This window comes from Chenopodium album, chromosome 4 (genome assembly GCF_948465745.1).
Source record: "Chenopodium album chromosome 4, dcCheAlbu1.1, whole genome shotgun sequence".
Lineage (NCBI taxonomy): Eukaryota > Viridiplantae > Streptophyta > Magnoliopsida > Caryophyllales > Amaranthaceae > Chenopodium > Chenopodium album.
The window spans coordinates 22711182-22724736 of record NC_137837.1 but is presented as its reverse complement, the minus strand read 5'-3'; the positions used below and the strand labels follow the sequence as shown (position 1 = coordinate 22724736).

Below are 13555 nucleotides of genomic sequence, written 5' to 3'. Positions count from 1 at the left end.
ATTTAAGTAACCAATATTTATAATTAAGTATGAGACTAAACTACAAAGAATAAGAGTAGGGAGAAAACAATATATAAAGGGATCTAGGGTATAGGTTCACCAATAAATAATACTCCAGGGTAAAACATAGTAATCAATCATTGACATTGCATAAATAACATGATTAACAGGCTCTCGCAATTTATTAATCAACATAGATCTAACAGGCTCTTGCAATTTACTAGATCTAAGTCCTCATTGAAAATAGCCTTTAATATCAAATTAACATCTGCTCGATTCATCAATTTAATATTGCTATACTTTTACAAGCCGCAATTGTAAAACATTAAAACAATCCAATAAGAAATTATCATGCAATACCAATAATCAATAATAGTCAATCATCAATGCATCAATTAACCAGATTGTAAAGGGCTCTCGCTACTTATTACAATCACACAATTAATTTACCGGTATTAAATCTCATCTCTCGAATCTTGACTTAACCATTTATAAATTAACTTGCCTATTGAAACTAGACCTAAACATTAATTCTCATCTCTCGATTCTTGAATCAATATTGTCAAACTCATGCATAAAAGATAGGCCTAATCTAGTCACAGAGCATTAAATCAATCAATAGGAAATTAATCTAGCATTGATAATCAACAACAATAATTTACCCCTTCATATTATTTATTAGATCCCCATAAACCCTAGAAATTAAACTACTCACAAATCATCATGACTAAACTAATCAAATAAATAAATAAAAGCATAATCAAGGGAGTAAATAAAATAACTGAAATAAAAGGGGAAGAAATTGTTACCAAAAAGTAATCTGGAATTAATGGAAGAATTAAGGACAAAAGTTTAGGAGAAAGAAATCTAAGAGAATAATTAAGAGAGTAAAGAAAGAGTAAAGAGAAGAGGAAGAGAAAAAGAAAAAGATCCTAAAAACGTATTACGGAGGAGTATTTATACTCTGTACAAAAATCCTAAGCTAAAACAAATTAAAATGACGCTAATCGTCTCCTAAATATACACGCGCCCGATCGGGCGCGCCTTTTTTCACCTCTAATAGCAATCTCGCGCCCAGTCGGGCACGTCACCGGGCGCTTCTCCCGCCCGGCCGGGCGCGCCTTCGGGCGCCAGCCTTTTTGGCCAGGCGGCTCTCTTGGGCCACTATTTGGACTACGATTGGGCTCCAATTCTTCGGGCCAATCTGGGTTTCCTCTTTGGGTCTTGAATACTCGGTCCAAATGCCCTGGTATCACCTCTACCGAGCCCTTAATCACCGGTTCGATGTCTCTAACCGGCCCTGGGCTATAAACTCTGGTCGTGCTTTTCCAATGCTCGTGATTGCTCCCAAATATCTCGGGAAAATACTCCAAAAGCATAAATCCCTGCAAAAGTCAACCAAATCTACGAAAACACTAGAAAGCACCAATTAGTAATAAAAGTGGCTCTAAAGAGCCAAAAACACTACTAATTATGACCAAGGGACGGGGGTAAAATACTATATAAAATGGACACATCAGCTGTTCCTCGAAGTTGGGACCAGTAGACCAGTACATGAGTACAACAAGAGAATGAAAGTAAATTTTGTGGTTGGAGCCTTCTGAAAATGGAGGTAGGCATAATAAAGAAGAGGAAAGGTGCTACTCTTTTATAGAAAAATAAAGAAGAGGAAAGCGTGCAAGAGAAGCTAAGAATAGAAGCTTCAAGATGCCCTTTCAGATTCCCTCTCAAAATCTCCAATGGTTGAGATTTGTCACGCAAAACGAAAAGCTCTGCAATTTCAAACAGCTTTTAATTTATTTTTATTTTTTTAAAATTGGGCAACTAGTAAATATAGGTGAATACACCGGTAACAACTCCCCGAACCGGTTTCAGTCCCCTCTTTCAAACATTTGTAAGGTGAGTCCCCTAAACTTACATTTTGGCAAAGTTTGGACCCTTGTATAGTGTTTTACTCTCACATATACTATTTTAGGTATTTAAAAAGATCTACCCATATTGAATATGTTTCATCTTTAATTTTTTTTTTTTTTTTTTGGAATTAATTGGATGTGGATTGATGACATGACTTTACGTAAGGAAATCCTACATTGAATTATGCAATTATGGCTTATGCTTTTCCAAAAAAAAAAATTCAAAAAACTTCAATAAGGTAAACTAATTATGAATCATTTTGTACGTTAATGTTAGATTTCAAATATTCTTCTTTTTTCATTTTATGTGATTGATTTCATATGAGACTAACATTATGAAATGGAAGGAGTACTAAATACTTCGTGTTGATTTATTTTTTAAGTTGAATAGAAAAGGTCTAAAGTACCTATTCAATTTTATTTTATTTTATTTTATTATTTTTTTTTTCTAGGACCAGATTTCCTAGATTGTTATCCTTCCATAGTTCCATTCAACTTTAACCATACATAATCCCATTTAACTTTCCATTTAACTTTTCCCATCTGTAATCATAATAGTAAATAAAGCCTATTTTATTTAGAAGGGAAAATGCTCCCATTAATCTGAACTTTGCCTCGTCCACCCAAATTAATCCCAACTTTCGTTTATTATCTATCACTCCCAACTTTAAGGGGTATTAATTTCTATTGCACCCAACCGGTCATCTAACCTGATATAGCAAGTCACCAAACACGTGTCCTCACGTGATAGGTCCAAAAAAAATTAAAAATAAAAGAAAAATAAAATAAAAACAAAAATTAAAAAAAATTAAAAAATTACCAAACCCAGCCCCCCACCCCTATCTCGGTAAACACCCCTCCCCCACCCCCACCCCGCCGGAAAATCGCCCCCACCCCCAAAAAGCTCTCCACCGCTGCCGGAAAACGGCGCCCACCACTCCCCCGCCCTGAAAACCCACCCAATCTTCCCCATCCCTGTTCTCGTTGCACCTATTATTAGCAATCACCACCGCAATCAACCCTTCTCACGGCCACCGCAATCAACCCTTCTCACGGCCACCGCACCACCTCTGCTCCCAGCCATCGTCACCAAAATCACCACAAATCGCGCGCAGCAGCCCCAATTAGCAACCCACAGCTTCACCATAACCCGCAACCGCCCTCAACTAGTGTTTGACAATTCGAACAGAGCAGCCCATGTTCGTCGTGAGCGTGACCTCTGCCACCGTTGGCGTTCCTTTCCTTTCCCCTACTTTGGTGCGCGAGAGAAGAGAGATGGTGGGGCATGGGGTTGTTGCTTTGGGTGGCCAGTGCTCTACGGGAAGGGGGTGACCCATTTTTTTTTTTTTTTACTTTTGAACCAATCAAGTTGCGACACGTGTGCAACTAATGACAAGTCAGCAAAATTGACCTCTTCAACCAGTTCCAAGTCATTTGGGTGCAATAAAAATTAATACCCCCTAAAGTTAGGAGTGATAGATAATAAACGAAAGTTGGGATTAATTTAGGCGGACGAGGCAAAGTTTAGATTAATGGGAGCAATTTTTCCTATTTAAAAATAGTAAAATAATTCTGATGACATACATAAATCTATATAGTTAGACTTATATATATACAAATCTATATAGTTAGACTTATATATATATATATATATATATAAAGCTTAAGTCCATTGCAAAATTGCAACACATCTTTGCTAAAAATAACGAATTACAGCAAAAACAATGCAAAATCCCAAAGCATGGTTATACATCTAAATGCCTAACATTAAGGGTACATACAACAGCCTAAATTACAAACAGTAATAAGTTGGAATATAAATGATTTGGTCACAGCTCATATACAATCCTCCAGTCATCCTGGAACCAACTGGTTTCTTTCATCCACAAAGCAGGCAGCCAACCATGCAGACTGCAAGAAAGAGATCAGCAATCAGCCAAACACCTTGTAAACTTCAAGATATGTCGGCAATCTTTTCAACGTAGCGCACACTAAGTCAATGTATGTACTCGTGGCCTAACTTGCACCCAAAAAAAAAGAAAAAAAAAAAAAACAGCAAAAGGGGGGGGGGGGGGGGATTATACAATGGCAACCCAAAAAAAAAAAGACAGAGAGGATCAGCAGTAACTAATAAGGAATGTCAAGCTATCTCGAAGGAAAACAATGCATTAGATTGGGGGCTAAAGACATAAGACTGTGTCTAGACAATATACACTCCACACAAACAGCACAATATCATGGTCCATTTTATCTAATAAGATGCAAGGGAATGACAGTTAATCATGCACCTCTCCTCCGAATCTGATGGCTAACTAAGAGAATAGAGCAGTTAGCCAGCCAATGCATATATAAAATTTTTATCATGATTAACAATTTACATTTATTTTGAGGTGGTAGTTGTCACCACAAAAGGTGTTTTCATAACAAAAATTTGTTGCAGAAAACTATATAGGTGAGAATGAATACAAGTATATGACTATAAAAGTTCATGATTATTCACTCAAGCAATCCCAGATCCAAAAAGGACAGTACATAATTTTCCAATAATATATTACTACCTCTGTTTCATATTTTTAGCAACTTTGGGGTATTATTTGTGAGATATAAAATATTCCAAAGTTGCAAAATATATAAAACGGAGGTAGTAAGTTACTTATTGTTATCGCACAAGTTTATGTTTCTTTTTTCTATATCAAATAAATGCTAAAAGGTTACATCATAAGTAGAATATACTAAGGCTAAAATTTGTGCCAAAATAACATACTATGGCTAAAATTGATACAACTTCCAGCGATGGTATATTGGCTCTATCTTGCAAAACGAGCTAGAAAGCAAGTTCGAAGTTGAAGCTATAGACTAAGAACTGATAAGCTAACACAATGTGGTCTATATGTAAAGCGAACTTTAGAACTAGGTCGTAGATACAAACAGTACAACAGCATCAAAAGTGGCCGTATTTTCTTAAAAATATATAAGGTATAAAACAGTAAGTGTTGACTGCTGAGCAAATGAAAAATAAAAAACATGTTTCAGCTAATGGTTAACATACTATGAGGTCTAAAGCCCTTATTCTGCTCAATTTCAGCTAACTCATTCATTAAGCCCTTTCCAAATGCACTCTTAATCCAACAAACATATATTAGCACCAATTAATGTCTAGTTTCTCTTCTCATCCTCTTCAAAGTTCTTTTCAAACCAATAAAAACTACCGTTTCATACAAATCTCTCTAAGATAACACCAAAAATCATATATTTGAATAAATCAGGTAGGAATTAAAGCCCAAATAAAGCAGCAAACATGATCCAGTGAAGAACACAGGAATATGGCAACAGTGTTAGGAATATAAAGAGTACAAACTAGCTTATGATCACCCAATTTCAGCTAGTGATTACAACATAACATACTGTGAAGTTTATAGCTAACTTGTATTGCTCAGTTTCAATTAACTCATTCATTAAGCCCTTTGCCAAATGCAATCTTGGTCGGAAAGACATTTTAGCACCAAGTAATATTTAGCCTCTTCTCATCCTCTCCAAATGCAATGAATGCTACCATTTCATACAATTCTCTCTAGATAGCACCAAATTTATAACTTTTGAAAAAATGGCCAAATGGAGCAGCAAACATGATTCAGTGAAAAGCACAAAGAACATTTAGATCAAAGAGAGCTCAGATAAAATTTGGTGAGAGTGTCGGGAAAATAAAGATTAAAGAGTACAAATTAGTTTGAAATTACCCACACATTAACAACAAAGAAGACAATCAAGCAAGCAACCAAAAATGAAAGGGACAAGGAGAGATTTTCCCGTGGGAAACTCAAAACCCACCAATCTACTATGGAGTGAAGATTTGATGATGAATAGAGATCATGAGCTTTCAGCAATCTATAGCTTCCACCTCAACACCCTCTCGCTTAAACCCAGAGTTTTCGGAGGCTATCTCTTATACTCAACACTTAGCTTTTTCTTTTTTTTGGCAATTAAACTAAGCACTTCATATTACTTTCACTAACACAAGAGCTTCTAAGAGGTATATGTACTGCTAGGAATAATTTACAATCAAATGGACAAACAGCTTCCACGTTACCAACAGGCCATAGAAATTCGGGCAAACTTTTAGGCAGAGGGTTTGAGTAACCTCCTGCTACTCAAACAAACCTCCAACTAGATCTAGGCGAATTTCAACAAAGATCATAAGCAACACCTATGACTCCACTTTGATTTTGGGTTGAACCATTCTCCACACATTTTCGAACCCTAACAGCACTTGCAGGAGTGTCGGATTTTTTATAAGTCATCGTAAAGTAAGAATGACCCTGTACATACCAAGATTTTCTTCTTATATTCTTTATTCTATTGCTCCCCTCTTCATTACTAGGAGTAGAATATGATTCTATATAGTCTTATTAGACATAAAAAGGCTTAAAGTGTGTGCAAACTGCAGGCTCCTAACTGTAAATCTCTTTAATACTCCATCCACTTTCCCAAATATAATATACTCCACCAACACACCCTTAGGAAAATGTTGTACTGTTTGCTCAAATTATATAAGCAGCAATTGTCTTCATATAAAGCTTGCTGACTGAATGCCCAGCATCAACAGTGTTATCTAGTACTAGAATCCCCCACATACGGCTTAAAGACAAAGGCACTTCGGTAGCAAATTGCATATCATACTAAATTTAATGCTTGTGTATTAGGTAACTCTTAAGCTTAGTAAACTTTGCACATTTGTGGATTTTATGGTTTTAACAATGTGAACATGTAGAATGGTATTATCATCCAAATATCCAGAAAGTAAACATGGCTATAAGTATCACTATACACATTGTATTTTCGCCAACAGCCTTGTAGGTTTCACTCAGCTTGTTAAAAACCATTTCTCTCACTTCACATGGCTGATAACCAATACCTAATTTAAAGCCAATAAGGACTTACAAAAGTGTTAAACTAACTCAGTATGCATCAATTGCAACCATTAACACAAACACTGCTACAAAGTAAAATAGTAAACATGGAAATGCAATACAGTTACAAAAAATTTCCACCGCCACTAAAATTCAAGTTGTATAGCTTTAACTAAATCAAAAGTTCACCATCCAACATTTGAAATAATAGTCAGGAAAGCTCGCGTTATGGACAAAGAACATAGAGCAGCTTACTTCTTGTTCCTCATCATGCAGAACCTTGATACTGATTAATAGTCTCCTCCATCTTATCAAGCTGAGAAAGAACATACTCCAGCTTCTTGCAAGAAACCTCACTCGATAATCTTGCACTGTAATCACACTTCTCAAATGGTCGATACTCACATGCACTCTTAATCTCTTCTCGCAATGTCACTTGGATATCCTACATCCACAAGAAAGCAAAGGAATACATTTGAATTCTCGAGATTAGCACTGCAGAAAGACACAGACATACTATACCATTACAACACAAAAGGAGAAAACTCTTAACAAGCAGTAGCATATATCGCACCCTCTTTAACTCGGCCCTTTATAAGATACACGTTCTCATATTAAATCAATGGCATATATGTTACCTTCCCCTACATTAAAAACAGTTTCAATAACACAATGCAATAACACTAAAAATTATGCCTCGACCATAATTATAACCTCCACAAAATGCCATATTAGTACAAGTACATGATCAAAATCTGCAAAACAAAAAAAAAAAAAAAAAAAAAAAAAAAAAAAAAAAGGAAAATAAAAAAGAACCCAATTTGAATCAATTTTTTTTAGTGCAAACCCTTGTTCATGATCAAAATTTGTATAAAAAACGACTATTAATCAAACCATTTTTGGGTATTTAAGTTATAATACGAAATATAATAAAAATTACAACATTGAGACCTTGATTAGTTGCATAAATTCGCCACAATGGTTGTTGAGCGAATCCTTGCGAGGGCCAGACGGATTTGCAAGTTCATCCATGACTCCACCAGCTAATTCCAAAACCCTAACTACTCTCTGCATTTGAATTTTAGAAAAATCAAGATGAATAATTAATTTTGATAAATTTAAACAATTAGGGCATTAAATGTTACCTTCTCAACATTTTGAAGGCGTTGAAGTGAAGTGTTCTGACTCTGAGGCGAATCCACGTTCATGTCGCTTCTTTCTCTCTGGTTTTTGGAAGGAGTGACAAAATTTGTAAAAAAAAAAAAATGGATATATATTTAATTTTTTTGGGCTCAAATAGATGCGGGTTTAAAAGGAAATTGGGCAATTTGGGTTGAACCAACTTTAAAACGTTTCCTAAAAAAAAAACTTTGGTTTTTTCACTGAATGTCCTTTACTTTTCGAAAAATTCACCAAATATCCTCGAATTTTTCAGAATTCATCAAATACCACTGACGTTTATTATTATTCATACCGTGACTTCAAAATGCCCCTACCGTTAAAGATCCGTTAGCAATAAATTTAATTCACCGAATGCTCTAACTTTGTTAAATAATTCACCAAATGCCCTAATTTTGTTTAATAAAATTAAATTCACCAACTAACGAATGACTAGATTGAAATTTAGAAAACTATTTTTTAGTTTTGGTTTTCACCAATTTTTACATAAATATTCAACACATAGTAGCCCTCTTATTTTCTTATCCACAAATTTTAACACCATGAGTGTAGACACCTACTCTTGGCCTCATGTCCCGACAGGAAGTGCGATGATGTTACAAAAAATCGTTCTTCATGCTAGATCAAAGTTGAAGTATTCATGGACTACGAAATGCATTATGAAGTAAGTGAAAACCCATATTTGAGACCAAGTTATCTTAGAGCCTTGCCCGATTACTAATTAGGCCAAAAACGTGCTCATACATGTTTAAACTTGATTAATAACGGACCCAAATGAGTCAAATGCAATGATTGGATCCAATAGATCCTACATTATTGCAAACCAAGCCAATCAGACAATGATCAAATTTCTATGCAAGGCCTATACATATGGATATTCCTTTCAAAGAGCTTTCCAACGGTATATTATAATCCCAATTCCGAGTAAAAACGAAGAAGTTATGATCAAAACACTAAACCGGGCCCTAAAACCAACACCCTTGCACTCCAACGACCATATCTCTTGATCAATAACATCTTTTAACTAATTCTAACATAAATGAAAGTAGACATTCAGAGCGTTCCATTGATACCTCACATGCCTTAATCCGACTTTGCAATCAAAAGTCAAGGAAGTTTTAAAACGCGTTTTCGTATAAGGCAAACCACACCGATCGTAACTCGGTGAGTTGCACTTGCGCTTGCCTGACGCACGCAAGTAATTGAGATGCGCACGACATCCATCGCGACTCAGAGAGTTGCGCGCGCTACCTGACGGTGCGGCTCTAAAACCCTAAACCTAGATTCCTATGCCTATAAATATGTGTCTTCGTTTAAACCTAAAGGGGATAAAAAAATCATAATTCTAAACCCTAGTATTCTTGAATCCCTAATCTCTCAATTTCTCTTATTATCATACTACTTTTCTTCTCTTTTCCCAAATACTTTCCAACCCTAATTGAATCCATTGAAGTCCTTGGAGGTACGAGGAACAAAGAAAGTCCATAAACGCATTAAACGGAGATTTAGCTTAAAAGAAGAACAGTTAGCTTCCTGAGCACTTAGATATGTCACTTTTCTTTTATTGTTTAAATAACTTTAATTGATTAATTAGTGTTGTTTGATCACTCTAAACAAACTTTTAATTAATTTAATACACGTAGCATTCTTGTGTTAATCAAGACTAGAATTTGAATAATTAATTGATTGTTTTATCACCTAAGTCAAGGCGAATATTGTTTATTTATCGTTCTTTTCACGAATATTAATTAAAAAAATAATAACGACTTTGCAATGTAATTTGTTTAGGGTATTTTTACCCTGCCACGTGGCCCAATCAGAGGGTGACACGTGTCAGCCTCAGATTGGTCCAAAATGGACCAATCCCTGCTTGACACGTGTCATTCCAGAAATAAAGGGGAAAAGGCGGCCTTCAGGCCCAAATTCCGAGAACGCCGGAAAACGGCGCAGCCCACCAAATGATTAGGGTTTAGTGAACTAATCAGGGGCAATTCCCAATGACCCTATAAATAGGGAGATGTCCCTCATTTCAGAGACACGTTTTATCATTTAATACACCTGCATTCTCTTACATCAGAGAAACACCTGAGCTTGGAATCCGAGCAGATACCCACCTAAAGTTCCGTACTCTTTATTCCTTTTCAAGTTACTAACTTGATCGTTGGAGGCGGAGCACCACCCAACAGGTGTCTCCGTTTGTTTTGCAGGTACAGCTCATCCCGGATCAGTCTTCGTGACGTAACTCTCCCGAGGGACAAAAACCCCCAAAACATAATTCCTACATGATTAAATGCTTGTAAATAAAATCAACTAACTTAGTTTTTAGGTATCGCGTTGCATATATTGTTTGGTGATGAAACTGTGAAAAAGGAAGAGCTAGTAGAGGCCGCACTAGGGCTAGAATAACGATTCCCCCTTAAAGGGAACGTCATTTAATACCCTTGCTCCCGAACTCATTTTTGGTACAAGTAGACCAATTTGGGCATTGGTAAACTTACGATTCGTGCTAAATATCCCTTGAACTCTACTTGGGAAAAAGGCATGAACGAGGTTTATGAGTTTTCCTAAAACTCATTGGCAACTCCTTGCTTACTAGTTTCTCACAGAAAAGCATAATGATAGGATCAACTCTAATTCAAGGTCCCCCAAATAATCAGGAATTCAAATGCTAATACACCCTAACAAGTGTAAAGTCCTAGCCTTTTAAAGGGCTATGGGCATATAAGGAAAAGGATCCCCTATGATGGGCCGCACACCCTCCTTACAACGAGTTATATGTCTAAATCCTCTTCCTCAATGTATGAGTGCGTTAGAGTTGCAAACAACCTCTATTCATAAAAAGAAGTGTTGGAGACCGGGCAAACAGAGAAAAAAAGGGGTTAAATGAAGTAGAGATGATAATTTTGCAGACTTGGGCGAGAAAGGGACCGGGCTTATAGTTCATATATATATTTTCTAACGGGCTTAATATAGAAAACTCAAGCCCCTTTTATGCGGGCTTGATAAATTGTTTATACCCGCCCCAGTAAACGGTCTGGGCTTGTCCGCGAGCTAAAGGACTTAGAGCTTCTAAGAGTACTCATACATTGAGGAAAATGATTTGGACATATAACTCATGATGTTAAAATTGTGGTTAAGCAAATAAGAGCACTGCTATGTGTTGAGTATTTATGCAAAAAAGGGTGAGAATCAAAATTAACAGCTAGTTTACTAGATTTCAAACTAGTCGTTGTACCTAAAAAATAGAGGGTATTTTGTGTAATTATTTAACAAATTTAGGGAATTTGGTGAATTAAATTTATTGCTAACGGACCTTTAACGTGAGGGGTATTTTGAGGCCACGGTGTGAATAATAACAAACGTCGGTGGTATTTGGTGAATTTTGAAAAACTTGAGGGTATTTGGTGAATTTTGCAAACAGTCAAGGGCATTTGGTGAATTATTGCTAACGGACCTTTAACGTGAGGGGTATTTTGAGGTCACGGTGTGAATAATAACAAACGTCGGTGGTATTTGGTGAATTTTGAAAAACTTGAGGGTATTTGGTGAGTTTTGCAAACAGTCAAGGGCATTTGGTGAAAAAACCGAAAAAACTTTATAGCATTTGCTAAATTGTTCAACTCTTTGTAAGTTTTCTAGTTTTACGCAATATTTTATATATGGTCGGCCACATTGTGTGGCCAAGTCTACTTATTCAAGGGTTACTCGGTCGATAAGGGATTATTCGATTATGGGTTACTTGGTCGGACATGGATTACTCAATCGGTTAGTGTTTTAATGTGTGCTAGCCAGCATACGGTGTGGGGGGGGGGTGGCACACAGAAAACGCGTTATCATTTTTATTTTTATTTACTTTTGTTTTACAACCATACTTATGTGATTGAAATACTCAATGGCATTGCTTTTGAAGAATTTTGTTGTTTGTCATCACAAGTGTCGGAAATAATACAAGGAAAAAATGGGAAAATAAATTAAATATAAAGTGAAAAATAATCTGGAAATTTAGTTGGGTGAGTCGCAGATAACTTTCAGCTCTCCTCATGACGATTCACACCCTCCAATACAAATTAGAGGGAGTAAACGGCGCGTCATCCCCAGGATAAAACCCCAACTTATACACTCCCTAATTTGCGTATTAAGGATTAGAAGCTTAAATAATCTAAATACCCAACTTTTATTTATTATCCAAGTACGTGGGAGAATGTTTAATTATTTTTTTGGTTTTGAAAACGTATGTGTAAAAAACTAATACTACAAAAACATTTGTATACGTACACCACCAATCCAAATAGTCGTTACAATGATCAACTATATTTTAACTCCAAGCAATAGCATGTTGTAACCCCTTAATCAAATATTATGACATTAAGTGAAACCTTTAAAATCCTTTTTAACTGCAACTGTTTTAGCTTATGGTAAAAATACACTTCTTATAGTTTGTTAATGCATTGTGCATGCATAATACTCCAAACAAGATTATATTCCACTACCTGTTGTACACTAAAGCCAAACGTCTCTTTGCATTAAAGATGAATATCAAAATATTCAATGAGTAAAACGGTTGTTACAAATTAAATTAAAACTTTATATTTAGATGTAAATAAATATACCGTTACTAAAACCAAATTAAAAGTAGAGTAATACTTATAATTAGTTTAGTAACAGAAATATTTAAAATTTGAAAGTAATAGTATGATATTAATATTAATTAATTAATCTAATATATATATATAAAGGGGAGTTTTTTCCCGAGTTTTTAGAGAGCCACATAGGATCTAATTTTCTTAGTGTGCCATGTAGGATTATAAATTTTAATAGTAACCAATTAAATAGGAGATTATTAAAATCTTTTATAATTAAATAATTCAAATGTCACGTAAGTAAAATTAGCGAATGAGATACTAAAGTTTAAATTAATTAAATATAAAATATTATCTTTTAATATTAGAAATTTTATCTAATATTTTAAAGCTAATATAATAACAAAAATCACATAACTAACAAACCGTGCATCAGATAGACCCAACTGGAAAACTGTCCATTATACACACAATGGCCCACTTATACGGTATAATACAAATGAGTACTAATAGTATACTTTTATGTACTATGAATCCTCACCATCAACTATGGCCCACTGGAATACTCCATATTTTATATTATGAATTTATGAGTGACTATTCAAAATATAATTACTCTCGGTGAGTACTCCGAAATACATAATTTGCTTAAGTTTTTACTCTTCTTTAAAATTAATAAGATCTAAATATCATTACAAATGGAAATTAATGGTTATGTTTTTATAATTATATATTTATTTCAATAAATTTTTTTTATGTCGTCGCACAGGACTTATCTAGTATTATCTATACTAATCTATTAAAAGGCGTTCCTAAAAAGTCGACACGTAGTTTCTATTTTTTTGTGCCACATCAACTTCCCACCATCTCATGATGCCACATCATCACTCAAACAATGCCACATCACCCAAGCAACTAACATTAGTCCATATAAAAACATAAGGATAAGGAGGTTCGAACCCTCAACCTCTAATAG

At 35.2% G+C, this 13555-nt stretch overlaps 1 protein-coding gene across 1 annotated transcript; it reads right to left on the bottom strand.

The window, feature by feature from the left end:
• Positions 1-3536: 3536 nt before the first annotated feature.
• Positions 3537-8119, bottom strand: LOC145626840 (mediator of RNA polymerase II transcription subunit 11-like). Its single transcript, XM_081679312.1, has 4 exons — positions 7966-8119; positions 7772-7888; positions 7076-7265; positions 3537-3824 (listed from the first exon to the last, which is right to left on the bottom strand). Exons 1-3 carry the CDS (start codon positions 8026-8028, stop codon positions 7089-7091), a joined length of 357 nt encoding a protein of 118 aa, XP_081535438.1. The 5' UTR covers positions 8029-8119; the 3' UTR covers positions 3537-3824; positions 7076-7088.
• Positions 8120-13555: the final 5436 nt, after the last annotated feature.

Coding starts and splice junctions, on each gene's coding strand:
- LOC145626840 (XM_081679312.1), bottom strand. CDS start 8,028: ATGAACGTGGATTCGCCTCAGAGTCAGAACACTTCACTTCAACGCCTT. Junction 7,889..7,965: donor GCCTTCAAAATGTTGAGAAG/GTAACATTTAAT, acceptor ATTCAAATGCAG/AGAGTAGTTAGGGTTTTGGA. Junction 7,266..7,771: donor AATTTATGCAACTAATCAAG/GTCTCAATGTTG, acceptor TTGTGGATGTAG/GATATCCAAGTGACATTGCG.